General features: G+C 36.1%; 1 protein-coding gene across 9 annotated transcripts in view; it reads right to left on the bottom strand.

Annotated features, from left to right (window-relative positions):
- LOC131437912 (protein phosphatase 1 regulatory subunit 16A-like) overlaps positions 1–24,859 on the bottom strand; it is a 233,103-nt gene that overhangs the window by 69,300 nt on the left and 138,944 nt on the right. For all 9 annotated transcript variants that reach the window (XM_058607576.1, XM_058607577.1, XM_058607580.1 and 6 more), the window contains 2 exons: positions 19,929–20,311; positions 19,515–19,864 (listed from right to left, as the gene is read on the bottom strand). In XM_058607576.1, coding sequence (XP_058463559.1) covers positions 19,515–19,594 — 80 coding nt within the window. In that variant the 5' untranslated portion in view covers positions 19,595–19,864; positions 19,929–20,311. The remainder of the gene's footprint in view (positions 1–19,514; positions 19,865–19,928; positions 20,312–24,859) is intronic.

Here is a 24,859-nt window from a genome sequence, read left to right as displayed (position 1 = left end):
ACTACTGCGCACTCCACAAGTGTCACGGGAGAAGGATATTGGTTAGTAGATATTTCAGTAATGGTAGTATTCGCGTGCGACCTAGTATGTTCCGGTTTCAAGATGCTCGGATGCACCACTAAACTGAATGACTTCCCGAGTAAACGTTTCAACAATATCCGATACTGAAGTCCCGGGAAGTATTGATTCAAATTTCTTATTCGCGGAAACTGAGGGAAAATTCGAAATACTATCTTGTAACGAAAAAGAACTTCCCCAATTTTTTTTCTAAATGGAATTACTTGCTACGATATAAACGAGTGAATAGGATTTAGACAATATAGTTGATTCATTCTACTGACATATTCAATAAATCATCAAGTCATTTCAAGTCACTAAACAAAGGACCACAGATATCGTAGTTATGTTATGCAGAGTTATGCAAATTGAAAGATACTCGTTACAAAATCATGTTTCACAAGTAGCTCGATCAAATTTACAAGATAGATGGGGGACGAGTATAGCGTGATGGGCAAGTCGACGCCTTTCACGCAGCCCGCCTGCGTTCGATTCCCAACCCCGCACATAGGGTCAGAAAGTTTTTCTGGCCCGAAGAGGTGAATAACCCTAAGATTAAAGTCTCTATAATCGATACAAAAAAAAGATAGATGAATTCACTGAAAGCTCCGGTTATGAGTAAATAATGTTGTTATTATTGATATTGTATGAACAAATTCAACAAAAATTGGATGAACAACGTGGATGTCATTCCATACAAATAGTTATGAAGTAGACGTAAAAATTGGAGAACTATCATCAGAAGAGAAATTAAGTAAAGAGAATCTGCCGTCTATCGATTTAACAAATATCATTCTTCAAAATGCTATTAAAATCAAATCGAATAAATAAATATCAAAAAAATATATATGAAAAAAACCTAGGAAACCCTTTCTATTCCTATCGTCCAAGTCTGATTATATGATTAATTAATCCTGAATTTTTCAAGTTCCAGAATCGCGACAGCGACGGATTCCGACGCCTAAGGCACCTTTAAAAATGCCTACATGAAAAAACACTCGAAATACAAGTCTCAGTGAGTCGATTTTTCAAAAATTTTCGAATCTGGCAAGCAACAACATTTTTTTCCTAATTCTCTGAGGCTTCATTTAATGCGAATTTCTGAATTTATGCACATAAACATGACTTGAGAGAATCCAGTTCAGTTCAACATGACTATTAACAGTCATCAAAACGGTTCGGAATCTGTCAGCAGGTAGTGAAGTATTTATTACGGAAGCGCCATCGCACAGATTATGTAGAGGGTAGCATTGAAAACGAATAATACTAAATCGATTAGAATACTTAGCTTTTATGCTCATAGTCAAGTCCGTTCGAGCTCCGACAGTCTTCCTTGTAGTAAAATCTCCCAAAAGAAAATAACGTATTCTTCACTACAATTTCAATCAAAAAAACTTGGCACGAAAATTTTTGACATCCAACTTTGGCAAGGCCTACTGCTCTCTCCTAAATTTAGTGTCTTAACTAGAGCTGCTAAATGTCACTATCAACTAGCAACTTTGCACGACGAAAATTGGAAAGCTTACCTAAAACAGTTGCATGGTACATCGAGATATGAAAACCTTTTCTTCATCGTTGGAAGTAACATCAACATTTCCGAAAAATAATAATTTTTCAGCATGGATCCAATAATATGGCAAGGGACTTTACTATGGAAACCATAGTTAAAGAACTAGAAAAGAAAATTGAACATAATTAACTCATTGTTGCAAAAGAAGTATGACAAGCTATGTTATAATTCCAGCTCACAACGAAGGAAGTTAAACATTTCTTACAAACGGAGAAAAGTTGGAAAACCTGTTTTGTAGTTTGAGAGTGTCCACAATTTCGATTGGACGTTGAAAACGATATATCACGGAAACATGATCATATTTCAACATAAGCATTGTCTAAAGAAGATATTCTTTAGACAAATTATGGGTAAATCAGGACAATCATTAAGAAACCTACAGTATGAAGATTCCTAGCTGTGATGGAAATTCTAATATTCTTATTAAAAATCTTCCTGATAGCATCTTAGTTAAAATGTTCAACAAATGTTTGAATTTAGTTTCCTCCCTAATAGATCGAAAACGTATAAGTAACTCCTATTCGAAAAATCCGATAAAAACCCAGCCGACACATCCAGCTACTTCACTTTCTTATTAGTAAACTTTATGAATAAATGATCCTAGTGAGAATGATGTTTTTTATCATGAAGAATTCGACTTTAATTCTTCAAATTAAATGTGTTGGAATTGACATTATCTGATCAAGCAAAATATTTAGGTTCAACATATGAAAAAATTCTCGCTTTCCAGAATCATAAAAAAGGAATCTAGTTGAAGTATAACAAATGTATTAAATGTTCACACCTAGAAAAAATCGTGTAAATTTACGTCTTCTGAGATCGACATATATGAGTGTCGAAAATTACTCAATTTTACAGTAAATCTAACTTATATTTAATGCATTCTGACATATTGATATGTGATAAAACATGTAAATTCACACGTTTGCTTGAAAGGCGGGGTTTGTTTGAAATTTAATTATGTCATTCTTGTAAAATTCAGTCGCTTCACGGATTGCGTTCTTGCACGGAACGACCGAAATTAGCTCTGCGCCTAATTCGTACTACTGTTTTTGAATTAGTTGATTTTAACAACAAAATTTCCAAAACAACCATAAAATTAGTTAAAATTGAGAATTTATTTGCTGAAAAAACTCTTATTTTAGAGAATGTGCTTAGTTGGCGAATATTCTGGACACAAACCAGCAATATCTCAATCCAAAACGAAATTCTCATTGACAACTAATTTTGTTTTTGAAATCAGAAAATTTGTTTCTATTTATCTATCACCAGTTTATTAGCCACAAAATTCATGAGAAGTGTCAAAACAAAACAATCCAATTAAAAGCTAAAAGGGACAGTCTTGTTGAAACTGCTTGCAAATTGTTTAGATGTTTTATGCATGTGTTACGATATATCCATATATAAATTTCTAAACCGGTATGTAAAAATGACGTAAACTGTTAGTGGAAAGTGTATTTATTCAGAATTTGGGCGCATTTGAAGCGATTGTGCGTAATAATGTTTTTACGCGGAACAGTGAACTGAGTTTCGAATGTTGCACTCTAATTGTACATGTCAAATGATGTTTTTTGTATCTTCCAACCTTCCGGCCCACGCCGTTCGATGTACTACTTGTATTCGGTTTTTATTTTCCGAGTGCTCAAAGTTTTCAGTGAGAGAGTCGATTTCGCGAAGTCGAATTAAGAAAACAGCGATTTAGAAAAAAATGTTCAAAAAGAAGTTTATGTTTCGCTTATATGTTTTTCTCCAATACAACATCGTATTTATACCTGCCAATATAGAAAAGACAACCGCGACTGAAATTTTTTTCGGTAGTAGTGTGCCATCTAGTGGCTAGTAGTCATTACGGTGCGTTATTTCGGCGACAGAGCGCCATATAGCTGCAAATTGCAGAAACCAATTCAACCATTTATGTTGGTTGAAAACAACGTTTTATTTCTCTAATTCAACTAAAAAATTAGTTGAATGGATATGAAGTGTGCCTTAGCTAAGAAATGACAATTGGTGAATTCAACTAAAAAAATAGCCATTTCAATAAATATTTTATTATTATCAAGGAAATTAGAATTAAAAAATCTAAATTAGCAAAAGTAAGATTTTTTTAGTTGTCTCAAAAAATAACTAACTAAAATCAGAAAATCAACTAATTTTTTCGCCAAAATGCTGATATCGGTCTTTCCGTGTGTGAATTGTGTCATATGTGAATTTGCGTCACCTGTAAATTTCATATATTTTTGCTGTGTTTATATCCACTTACAGTGGCGTCTCGTCCTTATGTATACCTCTCGCACTGCACAACCGATGGCACATGAGTTACTGTATAGATTCAAGAAGAGAAAGAATTACTCAGCTCAGCTCTGAGATTTGTTGTTGCACCTGTCACGTTTGGATCTGTGAGAACTGGTATGCACAACTCCAGAAGAGGCTTCACTAGCTTATGCTTATGGCAGTTGAATATAAATTGATGCCTCAGTTACAACGTCGAAGCGGTTTTATTAATAAAGTTATTGACCTATTTACTCGATTCGACTTCTTCAATTGTATCGATGATACGGAAAAAGTTTAATTAAAATATCGTTATTTCATTGTATTGAAAAACACAAGCCGAATATCCATTCCACAATCTTTAATTTTCAATTGCAACGAACTGTTACATCTGATAGCATACCACATAAGTAGTGCACAACCAGTAAATTTTGTCACGAGACGTCACTGTCCTCTTATGAACAGAAATTCAATACTCTGTCTTAAAAACAAATTATTAATGTAAAAACAAATGTTCAGACAAGCCAGGCTTTATACAGTACCGAATGCTCCCCCAGAAAGAAAACACTTCAAAGGATTCCGAATAAAATTCTGAATATGGTCTTGAATCGTCCTCCCTGGTTGCGCAGACTCACAAATACATAAACATTCAATGTGATATCAACAAACATTATAATACCGACAAAAATCGATTCAATCTTCAATTCAATTGATTTATTGTTTATATAATTAGTAGGTTTGTTTGTAAACCTATTGCTCGACCACATGAGCAATAGATATAAAGTAGTTCAATATTAACTGCTAATCCACTGATGTATTTTTTCCAAGTTCGAAATACATCTGGAACTCCGGGAATTGTAGTTCAAGATCATGAAGATCATTAAGTCAGTTGTAAAGGGTGTAGCTGGGTGCATATAAAAACTGCCCCAAACAGAAATAAAATAGATTTAAGTCTCCATCGGATAATAATATGATGGAGACGCATGGTTTTTTTAAATGACTAAAGTGTGGTATTAAACCCGTCCACATTTTTTAAAAATCTGAAAAAATACAGCGTAATGTACTCAAAAATGGTTTATTTTTGATGTAAAATCTAAAGTGGTATCAAAATTATAAGTGCGAATAAAAAAATTTTGAACATTTTTTTTTCACGTGAAATACGTGAAATTCTGAGAAAAATCCGAAATGTTTCCCAAGATTTCTAAAATATTCCTAATTTTTTTACTAAAGAAGTTTTTGCAAAATTTAAATAAAATGAAAATCAGAAGAACCACCCTAGCTCCGTCAATATGGCAGTTAAAGCGTTAAAATTTTGGGAAATTCATCTCTAATACGAACCCTTTCAAACAGTTTAAATCAATTTTATTTCTGTTTGGGGGCAGTTTTTACAGGGTGATTTTTTAAGAGCTTGAGAACTTTTTTAAACAATAAAACGCATAAAATTTGCAAAATCTCATCGGTTCTTTATTTTAAACGTTAGATTGGTACATGACATTTACTTTTTGAAGATAATTTCATTTAAATGTTGACCGCGGCTGCGTCTTAGGTGGTCCATTCGGAAAATCCGCTTTTTTATCGACAAATTTTGTTCAGCGATGAGGCTCATTTCTGGTTGAATGGCTACGTAAATAAGCAAAATTGCCGCATTTGGAGTGAAGAGCAACCAGAAGCCGTTCAAGAACTGCCCATGCATCCCGAAAAATGCACTGTTTGGTGTGGTTTGTACGCTGGTGGAATCATTGGACCGTATTTTTTCAAAGATGCTGTTGGATGCAACGTTACAGTGAATGGCGATCGCTATCGTTCGATGCTAACAAACTTTTTGTTGCCAAAAATGGAAGAACTGAACTTGGTGGACATGTGGTTTCAACAAGATGGCGCTACATGCCACACAGCTCGCGATTCTATGGCCATTTTGAGGGAAAACTTCGGAGAACAATTCATCTCAAGAAATGGACCGGTAAGTTGGCCACCAAGATCATGCGATTTGACGCCTTTAGACTATTTTTTGTGGGGCTACGTCAAGTCTAAAGTCTACAGAAATAAGCCAGTAACTATTCCAGCTTTGGAAGACAACATTTCCGAAGAAATTCGGGCTATTCCGGCCGAAATGCTCGAAAAAGTTGCCCAAAATTGGACTTTCCGAATGGACCACCTAAGACGCAGCCGCGGTCAACATTTAAATGAAATTATCTTCAAAAAGTAAATGTCATGTACCAATCTAACGTTTAAAATAAAGAACCGATGAGATTTTGCAAATTTTATGCGTTTTATTGTTTAAAAAAGTTCTCAAGCTCTTAAAAAATCACCCTGTATATGCAAAACCGGTTACATCCTTTCATACATATTTGACAGGAGTAGAAAAAATTTCTGAACCGAAGAAAGCTCTCGAGAGTGATTTTCAAGAAGGAACTTCTACCACGATATCAAGAATAATTGTGTGTGTCAAATGCATGTATCCCCAGGCGCTACGCGAACGATACAGAATCCATTTAAATTTAATATCATCAGAGTAACTCTGTTTCGGAGAGAAAATTAATGGATTTTGCATCAAAGCATACAGAGGTCAGTTCTTGTTTCCGAGCCAAAGCTATTTGTATGCCAATTTTGCCGTGTTGGATGCAAGTATCGAATCTTTAATTAATATTGGATATGCGTAGGAAACAAGATTCATATTTCAAATATGTTGTTCCACAACTTGGACTAGAGAGAGGTATGATGTTTCAAGGGGTTTTACGCACTCCCAATCGTCCAGACAGAATTTTTATTTTTTCATTTATTTTATTTTATACCCAAGAATGCGGTTGGTTGAATAAATCAATTTTTGTCTTTCTCATATAGAAAGGTTATGCAATCACTGTGAAAACCGACTTTTTAACCGAGGCGAGGGCCGAATGTCATATACCATTCGATTTAGCTCAACGAACTGAGCAAATAGCTGTGTGTGTATGTGTGTGTATGTATGTTACAGTAATACTCACTTTTCCCGGAGATGGCTGAACCGATTTTCACAAAGTTGGATTCAAATGAAAGTTCTTATGGTCCCATAGCCTGCTATTAAATTTCATCCCGTTCACTGCAAAAGTGAGTTACAGAAATAGCAGACGCCCTCCGTTTCTTAACCATTCATGGTTTCAGCAAGGCCATAGTGAAAATGAGTCACACGAATAGTACTCAAGGTATACTCATTGGAGAATAAATTGTATTAAGAATATAAATTTTCATGTAATAAAATTCAATTTAAAATCATTAGATATACATATACCTAAGATTTAGCGAAACCGTTAGGCTGCCATAACTTGCTCTTCTTGCTCTTCTTTTTTCAAATGTATCTGATAGCCAATAAATAATAGGTACATCAGTCATGTCATCCCATTTTTGAAATGCAACATGTTTACGAATTCAATGCGTTGATGAGCAAATAAATCAAATGATAGCTGTAAAAACGAACAAGATATCGATTTATTTTTTCCTAATAGGATTCTAAATGCTCGTGGAGTAATCAGAAAAATAATCAGAAAGTACAAGTTCGTCATGATAAACTCTCTGCTGGTTTTAAGCCAATTTTATTTCCAATAGCTCAACTAATTTATCTTCTATGAGAAATCTTTCTACAGTTGATATGATTCTAGCAGATCAATAAAATATTTTTAATGAACTGACTTTGATTCAGAACATCTACCAATAACATTCAGGGTTTCAAATTAAGCAATGATTAGTTCAATTAGTACTACCACCTTAGAACTAATCGCCTAGGATACAGATCTCATATCGAAAGCAATGTAAACCCTGAAATTGTTTTGGGAAATATCGATACAGCCAAACATAATTTAAATCATTACATTATTGAAGTTAGAAGTCTACCAGTTCCAAAAGCTCAAACTAAGTTCAATTCTCCTTCATCTACCTCAATATCAACGGTCTTGTGATCCTACTATGTAATAGTTGAGGACCTTTAAAAGAAAACTAAACATAGATTCACTGAACAAATCAATCCATATTCCAATTCTTTCTTAGATTCCATACTGGTCCTCAGAAACCAGTTCCAGCTCTCAAAGGAGGAACTCAAATACTCCCTGCAAACGGTGGATAAGATCAAAGTCGACAACTCTTCCAATTTTGTGAGTCCTATGACAAGATGACATTACTGAGTCAAATTATGTTTAAACAAGGGCAATAAATATCAAACTTAAAAACACGAAGACTCCGAAAGTATAATAATTTTAGCAAAAAAAATCCTTGTTACCTTGAGACTTAGTCAACAATTTTGGAAGTAATAAAAAGAACTTCCATAACTTAATAAAAATCCAACAGAGGCATCCAAATTATCCTAATTTTTCAAAATGAGCTTTCATTGTGCTGTTATTGATAACAACTAAAAAAAACTCTGATACTTCCTGATGGATTCAAAATTGCCTGTAAGCCTTTAAAAATCCTTGGACGAGACATATATATAGTCACTTGTTGAAAAAAAATCAAGAACCGGGTTTTCACTAAAATTCCCGACTTTTTCCCGGTGAAACCAAATTCCCCACTTTTTCCCGGTTACCCGATTTTCCCGACCACTTGCCACCCTGGACAAGTTATGATTACCAAACTAGTTTTATGGGGGTTTCCATAATCCAATAACTAAAACTAACTTTGAAAAGACCTAAAAAAAGTTCCATCGAGTTCCACTTAGATTTTTTCTATAGTATTGGGCATATCTTTTTCTATAAATTTCGTAAAAATCAGCTGCATAAAGTTGATTTCGCTTCGGTGCAAGGTTTTACCACAGGTAAAAAAAGGTAAAATGTTGTATAACTTTGCCAGGAAAGAACAAACCTATGCACTACCTTCAACAAAAATATAGGATTTTCTATTTTCTACAATTATTCCAAACAAAGTATGCCTAACAAAATAACTCGGAGCAAGTTATGAATAAAAAACTGATTTTAACGGGTTTGCCATAAAAACGCTTTGTATATCTGAAACGTTGCGACCTAGACTTGTGGTATATTTGACAAAGTAATTAATTTCAAAAATTCTAAAACTATGAAGAAGAAAAAAAATTTCTATCTCTTCAGAAAAAAAGTTATGGTTATATTTTTTGTCGAAGTAGGCCATGAACAATTAGGGATAGAATAAAACTATGCGGTATATATTTGTAAATAATTTCTTAAAAGCAACTCTATGCATTAAAAAAACGGATTAGCAGCTACTGATTTATTTGGTTTAAATTAAAACTCACATTGTATCAAAAGCTACTGTGAAATTTCATCCGGATCCGACTTCCGTTACAGGATGATGAGTGTCAAAGCATATAAAATGACAATACAAGACCGTGTAACATGAAAAACCTGTTTTAATCCACCTAGTGGTGTAATGATGCCTTTCTCATATCAATCATACTATCATATATAATACTGTGGTATTCTTCAAAATAATTCTTTGCGATTCTTGAAATAATAACCGAAATCGGTTTGTTTGACCGCCTACTGATAAAAACTATCAATTAGAAAAGATTTGAGGTCGATTTAGAAATTTGTTCAAGGTTTTTCCCCATTTTCAGTGATGGTGGATTTTCGGATCCGAAAGTCGGTTCCGCATGAAATTCAGGGATTATGCATGGGACCACAGGACCTTTCATTTGAATCTAAGTTTGTGAAAATCGGTCGCGACATCTATGAAAAAAGTTAGAACACATATTTTGTTTTTTACACATTTTACCCCATAAATCCCCAAACCGGAAGTCGGATCCAAACAATATTCAGGAATTTTTTATGGGACCTCAAGATCTTTCATTTGAACTTAAGTTTGTGAAAATCGGTTCAGCCATCTCTGGGAAAAGTTAGTGCACTTATTTTCACAATTTTTTGCACATTTTACCCCATAATTCCGGAACCGGATGTCGGATCCAAATAATATTCAGGAATTTTGTATGGGACCACAAGACCTTTCATTTGAATCTAAGTTTACGAAAATCGGTCTCGCCATCTATGAGAAAAGTTAGAACACATATTTTCTTTTTTTTGCACAGTTTACCCCATAACTCCCGAACCGGAAGTCGGATCCAAATAAAATTCAGGAATTTTGTATAGGACCTTAAGATCTTTCATTTGAATCTAAGTTTGTGAAAATCGGTTCAGCCATCTCTGAGAAAAGTTAGTGCACTTATTTTCACAATTTTTTGCACATTTTACCCCATAATTCCGGAACCGGAAGTCGGATCCAAATAATATTCAGGAATTTTGTATGGGACCACAAGACCTTTCATTTGAATCTAAGTTTGCGAAAATCGGTTCAGCCATCTCAGAGAAAAGTTAGTGCAAAAAAACGTTACATACACACATACGCGTATACACACACAGACATTTTGCGTACTCGACGAACTGACTCGAATGGTATATGACACTCGACCCTCCGGGCCTCGGTTCAAAAGACGGTTTTCACAGTAATTGCATAACCTTTCTATATGAGAAAGGCAAAAAGAAAACCCAACACGAACGATGTTTTATTGGTTGCTTCGTTTTATTTCGTACACGATATAAAGAAAACGAAACGGTTACGTTGTCTGCTACTGGTGTTTGATTTTGGTAAAAAACAGTGCTGCAGTTGATAAAAATATTAGCTATTTTATGATAAGTGCGAATAAAAGAATGTAAATGAATTGAAATTTATTTGAAAAAAATAAACATATATCGGAATTCCAAGCTTCGCGATATAAATGTTTTTTTCACAGCCGGTAGTACAGTAATACATCTTTTATGCTGCTGATTCATGCTGTTTAGCTTGCCTTACATATAAACGACTGAATGCAAAAGTCGGATAAGTGCAACTTTGTTTGGAAAATCCGTTTAGGTATTTTTGAATGCAAAAATCGGATAAAAACATTGAGAGCAAAAACCGTAGACGAAGCATGGTTTGCTTGTTTGTTAAGGGCAACGTGATCTATGCTGCGTTCCAACCGCGGCACTTTGCAAAAACTTTGAATGCAAAAACCGGATAAATACATTTATTTTGGAAGAACCGGTTAAGTTTCTGTCCGGTTTTTGCATTTAAAGTTTTTTGTCCGGTTCTAGCAGAAAAGATGTTTTTAAACGATTCTTGCATTGCAAAATCCATGTCCGGTTTTTATTTTTATCAATGTTTTTATCCGATTTTTGCATTCAAAAATACTTACACGGGTTTCAAAATACTTACACGGGTATCGACTGACTTGGATGAGATGTGAAAGCGAACTCTTATAGTAAACCTTGTTAACACAAACAATAACGACAACCACTTTGAGCCAATCCAAATAGTTAACTAGTCTTTAATAAAAAAAACTTTATTTATTCAAGTACTATTTACTGTTGTTAAGAAGAGAGTTTGTGGCTTTTCATGAAGTGCGAAATTTTGAAAATAGCGTTTTAGGCTTTTTCGGCTCAAAAGGTTCCCCTGACCCATCACACTGCACATTTTTATGTAGACATTTCTATGGTTACAATCCCAGAAAGCAATATTTGAATTATAAATAAACAAGGTTTAGATGATGTGTAGAAGCAAATAGCTGCTTTCCATTAATTATATTGCTATTCGAAAGTATAGCATTCAAAGCATTAGTTAATTCAAAACTCCATGAAATAAAGGATCCATACGTCTAACACATCTTGCATCATGTTTTGTTTCATTCATGTTTGAAATCTTTTTTTAAGATAACGCCTGAGTTGATGCCGCAAAGAAGACCATCGCCACAGTAATACGCCTGAAGTTATTTTCGTCAAAAAGTTCAAATAGTTCATGATTCGAGACTTTTTAATTATGGTGCATTATCATAACCGGAAAATACTCTTATTTCCCGAAATCGTCACTCATATTGCTAATTTGTAACATCGAAATTTTAGCTGTTTAGCACCTTTGATTTGAAGATAAATTATTGGAAATTAGTGAACCATAGTTATGAAAAATGAGATCAAATGCATTCTTCACCACATATCAACCTGTAATTCAGGAACTTCAGGGAGTCTTCAATTAAGACTCTAAAATCAGTTTCAGTATAAATTATTTGGTACAGCAGGGTGTTAATTTTGGAGACAGTTTCTATATTTTCAGCGAGCAGGATTATGCCTCACGAAAGGTTTACATCAAAAGAGAATCCATTCAAACATGGCTTCTTTTTATTCGCGGTCATTAAGGTATTTCGAGATTTGGCACCCCAGTGTATTCGTTCTTAGTTTTTGTGTGAAAATTTATAGTCCGGTAATAGACCCCATGCAATATTCATATTTAGGTTAGTCACTTCAGCGCGACTTAGTACGAAAACCAATGCATATTTTTCCAAATCACAAATTAGGAATTGTAGCTGAAAGTTGAAACTACACAACGGTAGAGATAAAACCTTGCTGTAATGAATGTTTTTTGCTCAATTTCCAGAAAGTATCAGGTTTAGTCCCGGCCCCCTTTATATTATCAAAACTCTGAATTCTTTAATTATTTAAGTCAATTATAAAATGGATAATTTCCAAAAAATGACTTCATAACCAAAACATGCGTATGGAAATTGATCAACATATTCTAAACCCTCCGCACCAGAAAATATTTTCTTGGTACGTGCCTGGCTCATACAATCCAAAAGTTCAACATTTCCGCAACACTTGTTTTCATATGCTTCACCACTAGAAAGTCAATTTAAGTGAAAAATAGTACAACAAATCGCTGCAGGACGCCCCAGTGTTTGCCCACGCAACCTCGCATCAGACCTCATAAAATCCTCAGTCTTTAGCGTAGGGAGGTTTTGTATGCTTTCATCCATTCATCGCATAATCAATTCATTCGCTTTCATCCTTGAGAAGGCTAATAGACACACGTGACATACACAAATCGGGGGTCGAGCGCCAGAATCTAATCTTCCTCAGAAAGGTTCCGTCGTATTGGCTCCCATTGAGTACAAAAACACACACTTGAGAAAGCTATCTGGTTCGATAAACTGAGTCCACCTCCACGTCGGATATTTCGTAACCGACGCGGGTCCCACTTTGATCATTCATTGCTATTCATCGAACGAAGCTCGGTTCTGTTGGTTTGTTGTCACCATCGCGAACAATATTTTCTGCTGCTTCGTGGAAAACAGCTGTGCTTTTTCTTTCGCCACTGGCAAGGATCATTTACTGAAACTATAGTGGCTCTTTTCGTGAATGAGATTTTCTGTTTCCGACTAACTGCAAACGATTGGCTGAGGGTTAAGCTCGCACGTGTAACAGTTCTTGATTCCGTTATCGCTATGTTGACTTTGTTGTCGTCTCCATGCGTGTTGGAAGATATTTTACGATTTATCATTCTTTCTTCTGTGTGAACTTCCAATGTGAGCCCAATACAAATTTGTTAAATGAAATCCTGGGAAAAACTGAAAACTTTGATTTTCAAATAAAAACCGTAGTGTTACTGGCCACTGAACGACAAAATAAACAAAAATATCTTTTATTATCCCCACAGAATGTTAAATCTTCAGATGAGCTTGAGCACATGAAATAATGAAGTTGAAAAAAAACAACAAACAAACAAAACCGGGTACGATGAAAATGCCATTATCATTTTTTCTTCATTTGTTTTCTTACTTCAACCAAAGACACCTCGTTACAGTTTCATCCATTGACGGTAAACTAAGTAATTACGCTTCCATTTGACGGCGTTTGACACGAACAGTGCTCGAAACGTTTACAGCGAATGCTGTGAATGTCCTTTGTCTATCGCAAAGCAGTCCACTTAAATCGCATTAAAGAAAAACGAAAAACAACCGCCGGTCGAAGAATGAGATACTCAATGGCCACCTAACCGCTAGATGATTTATATTTTATTCATAAACAACTCGCACATCAGCTGGCCGTGGTTCATCGGCATTTTCCCATCGGAGCCGGTCGAGTGTCCGTCGGCCGGCAACCGAAGTAAACAAAACATTTCACGTCCGAGATAGCGAGTTTCGAGTGTGTTTAGCATTTGACGCTGCCAGCGATGGTGGGTGGCTCGACCAGGTGGATCAGCTTTCGTCTCGTTCGCCAGGAATACCCTGTCCTACGATCAATCACCGGTACATCCCACTGTTGTTATTTACTTCACTGACCGAAATAAAGTGTTCGAATCCACAATGAGAGTGGTTGCAAAATAAATCCGGATACTTAGAAACAAATCAATTTGAATGGGCACACTGGAAGAAATTCGTTGCTGTTGTCATGATTGAAACATTATGCAACAAATCATTTTACCTGTTCATGAAATCATGATAATTGTGCATGATTTCATGATAAAAAATAAGGTAACTCCAATTTTCTTTCCGAAAAAATTAAAAGATAAGCAGAAATCAGATATGTGAGTTTTAAAATATATCAAAAAAGTAAGGCATACTCAGTACAATAAAAGAAAAACTGTTAAAAAACACAGTATTATAAGTGTTGTTCTTCAGTGTTGCAATATTCTATGCTACAAATTAATTTTACTTCACAAGGAATTTGCTCAATCAATTATTTCACTACTCGGAGGCAGCATTTCAAACAGTTAAAGTCAAAAATTCTCAAAATATGTTGGAATCGTATGCAAAAATACGTTCATCTTACCATTCCATTTTTTATTTGGAATCCTTATTTTGTGACATAACGACTGAATTTATTTAAAAAAAAAAAGGATCCGAGAGAAATACTTTTGAAGTTAAACCCATCATCCAAAGCAAAGTGAATTTCAAAGCAAACGGTGTTACCTTACGGCGAAGATGAAAAATGAATATTAAATCATGAAAGATAGTTTGACCGGACGCCTTCCAATCCGAGCAATCTTAAGGGAACATCGTTCTGATTAATTATACAAATCGAACACCCTGTGATAATACATATTTATAATCTCGACTGCAGCGAAACGCTAGTCGACTGACGCCATCCTAGATGTGGGAAACTTTTGGATTTGCTCTGTCGATAGTTTAAATTTTCTAGAATAGTTCGCAAAGTGCACAGTTCGAATCCCATTATTATTTCTTTTTCTACTGTTCGGCAAAATGTACATTACTTCCGATTACCAGCGAGAAGGGAAACTGAAGAAATTATTGCATTAAAAAAATAATATCTCCTTTCCATCATTATGCGGATTCGCAGTCTGGGTAGCATCGACACGCGTTTCTGCTTGGTCGATGGTTCTCCTTGTTGTGATACACTGGTCCATTGGAAAGGACATTTGTATACAAATCGCAGAGCGCTGGGAAAATTTGCAAATATGCATTCAGATTGTTTGGAACATGCGAATCACTACTGCAACGGAGCAAGTCTGTTCTGAATCAAGAAAATGTTCGAATCGGCGACGCTCGATAAGCCAATCATTTGTGAAACAACAACTTTACTGGTTATAACAGTTCATAAAGCGTGAATTTTCAATTACGTTTCAATTGGGGATTCAATGCGTCCTGATCGGAGGTTGGACCCAATGAAGAAAACTAATTAGGATGCTTAGTTTACTCTCCTCATAGCTAGCGATTGGCCGAGAAACCACCAACATGCAGATCCAATTGTTCGAGACATGTATGCAGTTTATAAATGATCGGTTTGAGTGCGAATGAAAGATATAAATCGATCGTGAAAACCGTCTGGGAAATTTAGCCAATGTACGCTCGATGGTAAATGTTGGTTGCCGGAAATTTATCGCTTTGGCTCCGACACACTTGCGGTGGCCATCAATTACTGAGCTAGGGATTGAATAAGAATTGATTGCATATGGGCTAATACTCATGTACAGAAATGACGAGCGGTTATTTCGCGGCCATTCGGTGTCGAAAGTGGAGTGGAGTATTTTTTGCGATAAACTGTTGACCGTTCATTCAATAATTTAATTTAGTTTAGATTTCAACGATCAGATGAATTTTTGAGCGGGGAAATTTCAAAGATCTGAAGTTGAAGAGTCAGTCACGACAAAGTCTTAAACAAAGAACAAATTTTACATGGATGACCGATTTTGTGCAACGTAGACCTTTTAAATGTAATGTTTGAATTCATTTTGGAAGTGAGTTACAAATAACAAAAACAAATCGCACGAGTGTTAAGTGTTACAGACTGAACAAATCTTTGAGCACATACTTGTACTAACCATCTGGAAATTTCCTGTGTTTTTTATATGAATCTCATAGTGATATAATTTATCTCATTGTATTTCTAGGGTATCGGATATTTTCTAATCATGGATTGAAAGCGTCAAAAATGATGAGATAATAGGTCCGGTAATTTTAATATTTTCAGAACAGGAACGACACTATGTTTATAGAAGTCGTTACAAAATTGGGACATCCTTATCTTCTTAAACTAAGATAACTACTTTGTACCTTCTGTCAATCTAAATGTAAGAAACTTGGCTTTTCTGTCATTTTAATTATTAATTCTCTTTGCTTCACATGCTATAGCGGGTAAGCAAGTGAAATCTTCTCTTAAAATAGAGTTTGGACTGGAGATAATTTTCTCAAAATTTCAACCCTCTAACTGTCATATTGAAGGTGCTAGGGCTGCTCTATTGATTTTCATTTTATTTGATTTTGAAAGCAACCGGTTGGTACCATTCTGGACTTTTCAGTAATAAATAAATAAATAAATTTTGAACGCATTAGAGTGCATCGGTTTCATTTTTTAAAATGTTTTCTGTGCAAACAGTGAAGTGTGGACGATTTGAAATTAGCAAACCAAAAGGGCACAGGATTATCGATTCTGATATCGTCATCAAGGTCTATCGTTATTGCATTTAAACGGAGTCGTACTCGATCTTCATTATTAGAAAGAGAAAATTTATTTAAAGGGCGAATGAATCTTAAATAAATTGAAGAAATACAACTAAAAAAGAATAATAGTGCAATATTCATCCAATTCCTTTCTGAGTATCAGACTACAATAATAGCAGAGCAACCAGGTATGTATTTTTATCTCTTTTTATTAATATAAAACATTGGAATAAAAATCACTGAAACTTTACAAAGAGAGACGAGTGTCATATACGAATCGATTCAGCTCGACGAACTGAACAAATGTCCATGTGTGTTATGTGTGGCGGTATGTGTGTTGTCAACAAAGAGGTCGAGATCTCAGAGATGACTGGACCGATTTTGATAAAACTAATCGCAAATGAAAGGTCTCCCCGTCACCCTGAACGCTATTGAATGGGTTAGAGATCGGATGTTTACTTTTTGAGTTATACGAAGTTTTATGTCAAAATTTTCATTTTTTGACGATATCTATCACTATTGACCTTGAAAACCGAATGTGTTTTTAGACTTAAATTTCGTACGAAAATAGCTATCCAACAAGCCATAGATTGCTAAACTGCGGAGGGTTAATGTATAATTCATTCAAAATTTGTTCTTATGTTCTTTGTAACCACAATTTTCAAGGTATACAATTTTAAGATACAAACAATTTTGGAAAAATGTAAAGAAATCCAGAACTTCTTATTATTAATAACCAAACGGAATGCTCTTATAAATCATTAAAATTAATTTAAAAACTAACAACACCCACGAATATTCATGCAAAAGCACATGCGGATTGAAAAAGAGGTATCATCTCGCTGCTAGGTGGATTAAGAACGCTTTTTTACCAAAGGAGGCCAATCTGCCAAACTCCCAATAGAAAAATACAGGGCGATTGTGATGAGAAAGGAAAACAGGGAAGGTCTTCAAAAACGACAAGGATTTGAAGGAAGAGTGGATGAAAGAAAGTTGACAAGGGTTTGCTTAGATTTTGATTGTTAGTGCTAAGTTCAAGGTGGGGCATTTACCTAGGAGAGAAACTTGAATTAACCAACTTTGCAAAAACATAACTAATATGTGTTTATTTATTTCCTCAAAGTTTTTAAAATATCCGACATGAAACGAATTTTTGAAGACATTTTTGTCTGATGCATTTTTTACAGTCCTTAAATGGAATTTATATTCATAAAAAGCTTTAGTTTACGTAGCTAATCGCTCTACAATAGGGGAGACCGGGACTAAACAGGACACTTCTTGGAAATTGCAGAAACACTTATTACACCTAGTTTTTTACCCAATTTATCTCTACCGTTGTGTAGCTTCAACCTTTAGCTACAATTCCTATTTTGTGATTTGAACAATATGCATTGGTTTTCGTACCAAGTCGCAATGAAATGACCAACCTTAAATCCAATATTGCCAGAAACGCGGGGCTAAACCGGACTCCTTATGGGGTAAGATCGGAGTTTCACACAAAAATGAAGAACAAATCCAGTAGGGTGTCGAATCTCAAGACACCTTAACGAGCGTTCGAATGAATTCTCTGTTGGTTTCAACCTGTCGTGAGACATAATCCTGCTCGCCGAAAATATGGGTACTGTCTTGAAACTTGACAAATTAAAAAAATCAGTAAAAAACGAACACATTTTGACATGAACACGTCATTGACGCCAAACTAAATTGACTCAGCGCTATCCAGCTAACTGACGTCTGTCTGTCACACGAAAGTGCTCTTATAAAGTCCATACATGGGTAAAAATAATTCAACATCCCTATTTTTGAAAATTTGGTCTTTCTTAGACTTATAAACTATTTGTTTATGTTGTTCTTGTTCGGGTTCTATTTTTGTAAGTTTCAAAGAATCCAGTTGTTTTCCCAGTTTTATATTCCATGGCTAATTTTATGGCATAGAAAAGATATAAACTTTCGCGGTGCAGTAAATCTTCTTCTCTTCGATGGGTAAATTTCTTAAACGAAACCCAACATACCGCAGTGAGCCGTATGTAAGTGAAAAGCTGGGAAAACTTTCTTAGAATTTTGTGTACATGCAAGGTGTGCGCAATTATTATCACGGCAATATTCCATTCGTTGCTTTAGTGTTCCTATCAATACCTGATGTCATTTCGTTTGCCAGAACAGCGTCGGTTTGTTTTTATCATCGTTTCTTTCTCTCACTTCACTAGTCACCAGTCACTGTGATTGCACTAGAAAACGAGACGGCAACATCCTCATGTCTTGCGGATTAATTGTTTATGCAATCCAAGCCGCACGATGTTGATAACGATATTGGTTGCATATTCATTCAATTGCCAAACCCTTTTCTTGGTTTGACGTACGGAGAAAACTTCAACCGTCTGATTGATGGACAGCGACGTCTGATGACACTTGCATGGTAACGGAAAATGGGACCGAAATCCGTACAGCTTATAGAAACACTTTACTCAGGATGTATTCACTAATTGAGCAAGATAGTAGTTTTCCATTCACTATGATCTTAGGAACACTATTCCAATCAACATACTTCAAGCTCAAATTGAACACCAATCACCAAACCCACATAATCACAGCGACGATTTTTTGCCTCTTAAATCTATGCCATCACTTGCTCTAGGAGCCTGCGACATAAGCGACCAACGAATCGGAGGACACTAGACCTTCGTCAACGGCAGCGAAATGAGCAGCACTTTCCTCTACTTGAAATACACCTACGTCGGAGACATACTAAATTAGATAAGGCCTTCATGAATTTCCATCAGCAGGAAAGAAAAATAAACTTTCCAACTATACAGCAGTTGCACACACCGGAACGGTAAACCGTGGACAGACGCGAAGCGAACAGTAATAATAATAATAAAATATAAACCACTATCAAAATGCGATAATAAAAGCTAAACTTACATCCGCGCGAGATGTAGTCGATCCTGCGTGGAAAGATGCTCGACCTGAGCCATCTCGGAAACTAAATCCGAATGCTCCATATTGCTGATATCGAAGCTCAGCTTTCGGCCACTGCGTGGTGCTCGTCGTCGTCGTTGCTGCTGTTGCTGCTGCTGTTGTTGAGGCTCTTTCCAACGATCGGAATGATGACGATGATGGCGATCGTGATGATGTTGTCCGTTGGCCTTACCGGCAATTGCGCTGGAAGCCGTAGTTGCTAATGATGGTGATGATGATAGTGATGATGGTGGTAGTGATGTTGTTGTTGGTGGTGGTGCAATCGCTCTAGTTTATAGCAGGTCGTTCAATACCTGAAAGATTTCACGAGAGACGAGTTAGTTGGCAGTCGGCGGAGTGGAAGTGGGTAGGTTATACTCGGAAGTCACGCTTCAGGTGGCTGCTGTGGATGGTTCGAACGAAAATTTACTAATTACGTTAGCACTTCGTGCTGCTCTGCTTCTGCTATTGATCGTGGTTTGGCTGTTTTGTTACAAGGTTTATGGGGCCTTAGTCACGTCCAGCATTGGATCTCAACAGCGACCATAGCGATCAGCGTCGTTCGGTAGGGCAGCTGCACGATACGGAGGGGATGACGTCGGAGCGGAACTCCTCTCCACCGGACAGCACATCTTAATTGACGGCGACGATCAAATCGAATCGGACCGTCTGCAAACTCGTCACCGCAATCGTCGTTAACTTTTCACTGCCGGACTGCAAAATTGATGAGCTCTCTTCAAAGCTTGACTCGTCGAAGTGATCTGCGGAGGGAACAAATTGAAAAAAAAAGAGAGAGCAAATTAATTAACATGCTGGAAAAGTTGAGCTTCATTGGGCACGCACATACAAACACACACGCAAGCAAAATTTGCACGTACAGTGCGGCCAGTAATGGAATCGAGGAAAAACAAACTGCTAAAGCCAATTGAATCAATCAGTTCGGGTTTGATGGACGATTTGTTTTGTTGTTTTTGTATGCTCAACTGGCGTTCGGTGGATTGAGTTTTAAAGTGTATGGTCGAGAGTATGCCATAACATCATCAGTTGAATACGGGTAACATTTTCGGCTATAAAATTAATTACAACATAAGATTTGAACGATTGAGAAATAGAAATTAGGTCAAATATTTAAAGATAATCAACACCGAAAGCAGCAATTACATGCCGAAAAGCATTGCCAAAGATTGAACGAAATTTCTATCCATGAATTGATCCGTTGATGTGAGGTTTTTATCGAAAATCAGAGCTTTGTTGGTACCTTTATGTCGGTTTTTAAACTGGAGAGTTGTTAACCTAGCGGTTATTTCATCTCTCGATATTTTATCCTCAAATCAAGATCACTTGTCATGTATACGCAAATACTCGCCGTTATTATTTCGTCATTTCGTCTTCGACCCATCAGCTCATTAGCAACTTATGTTGAGCTGCTAACGCTACCTAACGGTTTAACGGTCAATAATCTGTAGTTTGTTAAGTAAGGGCGAGCCCCGCATAATTTTTAAATAGTTTTGTTAATAATAGTTTCCATACATTAAATACATTCTGAGGTAACGCGTTTTCAGCTTAATAGTGAGTCCAATCACCATCAACATCAATTATTACTTGGCATCTCCGAGGCATGCTTTCCACTAATTTTACGACGTATTCGAGAGAGCACCTTCCAAATGAATCGAATTTGTCGGGCTGTTCAGCTGCTTTGAAGTGTAAACGCGTTTTCCACGGAGCTTCTGCTTGATGGAGGTCCAGAGGATTTGCATTAAGCGATTGCAAAGACCAATCAAGTGTCACAACACATTTTTCCCGTTTCAATTCAGCAAGCCGTTTGACCACGTAAAGATCATACAAGAGTGGTTATTTAACGGTACTTCGCCTTTTTACATTGTTTGCGCCCAAATGTACCCCAATGACGACGACCTTTTTGCTTTAATTTCGCTTCTCCTTGACGTAAGGACAAGTCAGAATTGTATGAAAACACAGCCACAAATTCGTTTTTCGTCCTTTCTGGTCACTTTTCTTACCGACGGTTTTTGACTCTTTAAAAGGTTGAACTCTCTACCGACTGAATCGCCCCAACACAGTTCATTTTTTGGTCATTTAGAGTACCCTCGAAGCGCTTTGCGTAAATCGCTCTTATCGCGATTTTAGTTTTTTCCCGACAAATGATTGTCTGATTTTTTTTTCAAAGTGTCAAAGACAGAGGTTCCCTCTACCGTAGTTAAGTCGATATCACTTACATATGATGGACACGCTCTTACTTAACAGACTGTATTACGAGTTTTCAAGGGCTTCTAAGGTCTTCGAAATCGATTTGTAGGTTACATCTTCCGAGCAGAATGTATTCGCCATAACCCTTCCGAACTTGATGAATGACCTCATAGTAGCTTTTAAATAAGCCAAGTTCATCGGGTTGGCGGTCCAATGCGTAAGGCGCTGGCCTTACAGGCCAATTGTCGTATGTTGGAGCCCCGATCCGAAAGTGTAAGTAGAGATATAGCACTATTTCATTACAATGGTTCTGTACCCTAAGAATCGTCTGCGAAGTCAGTTGAAACAGAAGGTTAAATTGCACAAAAGGATTGTAATATCAAGACTTCGCTTTGCTTCATCGAAATTCGTTGAGGTGAGCCGATAGAACAAAGTACGTCACCTATACCATTTTCGGAAAAGGAAGAGACAGCCATTTGATCTTCAAACTAGACCAATGAACCAATAATAGCCATCGCACGATTATTGGCTTGCTGAAATCAGTTTTGCCATCTCCGAGAAAATTGACACACATTTCCGATCACACAATTTCCGATCTCATCGAGTTAATGCGAATGGTATGTAACAGTTTGAGTTTCTGGAGCTCGGTTTGCTAGCAATTCTACATCCTTTCTATAGAAAAAGACAGAACGCACATAATCTACCGAGTAGTGAGACGATATCTTTTATTACAACTCCGCATATGACAGTTATTGCAGGAAAATTCGTCGACAGGGTTTTCAATAAGTAATAATAATTCAATAATTTTCATAATCATTGCAAGGGCGGCGACTTCCGAGCATGGCAAACAATTCACACCAGAATAATTAGGCTGTGTTGGCGACAGGAACACTGATTACGCAATACTGAAATGGTAGGGTACACATTTTCTAGAGCGTTGACATGGAGTTATTTATTTCTATTCGCTTTATGTTAGCATTAGCATTAGCATTAGAGACCGCCCGTGTGTTGCTACTCCGTTATTGATGTGGACCAATTGAGATTGCAAAATGATTTTTTGAAGTAACATGTTTGGGAATAACACATTGTTTCACACTGTGCAAACTGTATTGAACCATGCATGCTGATCAATACCGACGCCGGCCACGTCCGAATGCAGATCTACTTGGGAGGGAAAGGATTGTTAGTTCGATGCATGTTGCTACTAGGAACCGAGGAATCCTCTGCATTCCCACATGCATCACAGGAGAGGATACTTTGTTAGTAAATGTTTTAATAATGTTATCATGTGTTTATTGCTCTGGGTAGCCGGCTACCAAGAATGTTTTAAAGTATTATCGTTTTATGTGTTACTTTGTGCTGGCAATATAATGCACGAAACAGTCAATCTCCGAAATTGACAAAACTCCGGACAGCCGGCTGTCGAGTATGCAGTCACTCGTTTATGCATCTACCTTTCGCGTTTTTTTAGTCATGCAAAAAAAACACATGCGGATTGATAAAAAAAGGTATCATCTCACTGCTAGGTGGATTAAGCACGTTTTTATAAATGAAACTACGTGATACAAAATAAACGAGCGAATAGGATTTAGACAAAAAAGTTGATTCATTGCATTGAAATATTCTAAACAGTTATTATAAAATCATTTTAAATCACCAAACAAAGGTCAACAGATTTCACACGCGTCTTGATTCTTTATTATTTCCGCTTTATTATTTTAATTATTTATTAAAATTATTAATTGGTTATATTAGTTGATCTGGGCAGCCGGCTACCGAGAAAAATATCAATTTACTGTTTGAAATATGATTATCAAGTGTTTTTTACTATGTATTCAATATACCGATATATGTTATTTCTTTTATTAACTTTGTAATATAAACGGATTTGCGCAATGGTTGATTTTTATCATTCATTTTATAATCCTGAAAGACAATCAATAACATGGAAGAAGAAATCATTCCTAATAAAACTTTTCTCCGAAGCTAGACGGAAATTGATAGGTTGAATAAAGAGATGATTTAGTAAAATAGAGTAATCAGAAGTAAAACATTGAAAATATCTGATAACTGAAAGGAAAAAGAAACTCCTGCAATTGTCGCCTTTTACGACATGGAAGCAGGAACCCAGTGGATCTATTCTTGATTCATTTTTTTCCGCCGGATTCCACACGGCATCTAGGCTGGTACAGTCCGGAGAGAGCTAATAGGTACTATCAATCTCCTAGTGGACCCCAGCCCCTTATTTATTTCTATTCGCTTTATGTTTGGAAAAACTTAAGCCACGCGTCATTCTTTTCGTAAGAAGTTATAAAACAATTGCTAACCCGCTGATTATCCAGATGATTCAGATTCATTCTACATTTCATTGTAATATATTGTATATTGTTTTATTTATCCAAAATTGATCTAGGCTGTCTTTTCAAAAGGAGCAAACTTTTTTAAACTTCTTTTTTTGAAATAGTTATAGTGGACAATCGATTTACAAAAACACCATTTCTGATATTGATAAAATTTTGTCCGAATATAGGTGGTTATGTTTCCTACCTTCCGTTCATAGATAACAAGATAAAAAAACAAGTTTTTCTAACACAAAATGACTCTTGTCCAAACTGATTTTTTTACCCAGAATCTTTTCACCGAAAACTAAACTGAAAGTAATTATCATGCAAGATTCCAATGAAACTCAATTTATGGAAAAATTCACCGATTACCCTATTGGCTAGTTGCCCGATATTAGCAAAAGGTATCAGTGCTGCATGTTTTTGTTAGAAAAACTTTTTCCCTTAAAAATGCCAATATTACTACAATGTTGGGAATTTTTTTTATTGAAATACAGAATGGTGTTTTTTGTAATTTGACTTATTTTGTTAAAATAAGCCTAGTCCTTTAAGACACTGAAAGACACTGAAATCGACAAGGAGCTGGTTTATCACATTATATAGTACATATTTTCTTCTAGATCTCGTTTTTTTAGTGGAGAGACGTGATTAATCAGCAACGGGCTTAGGAGTATTTAGTTCATCGATTACATTTTCATCCATTTCGCTTATTATTAGCTTAGCAATATTGTAGTAGCATGAGGATCGTGTAGAGGAGTTTTC

This window comes from Malaya genurostris, chromosome 3 (genome assembly GCF_030247185.1).
Source record: "Malaya genurostris strain Urasoe2022 chromosome 3, Malgen_1.1, whole genome shotgun sequence".
Taxonomy (NCBI): Eukaryota; Metazoa; Arthropoda; class Insecta; order Diptera; family Culicidae; genus Malaya; species Malaya genurostris.
This window is presented reverse-complemented; position numbering and strand designations above follow the sequence as displayed.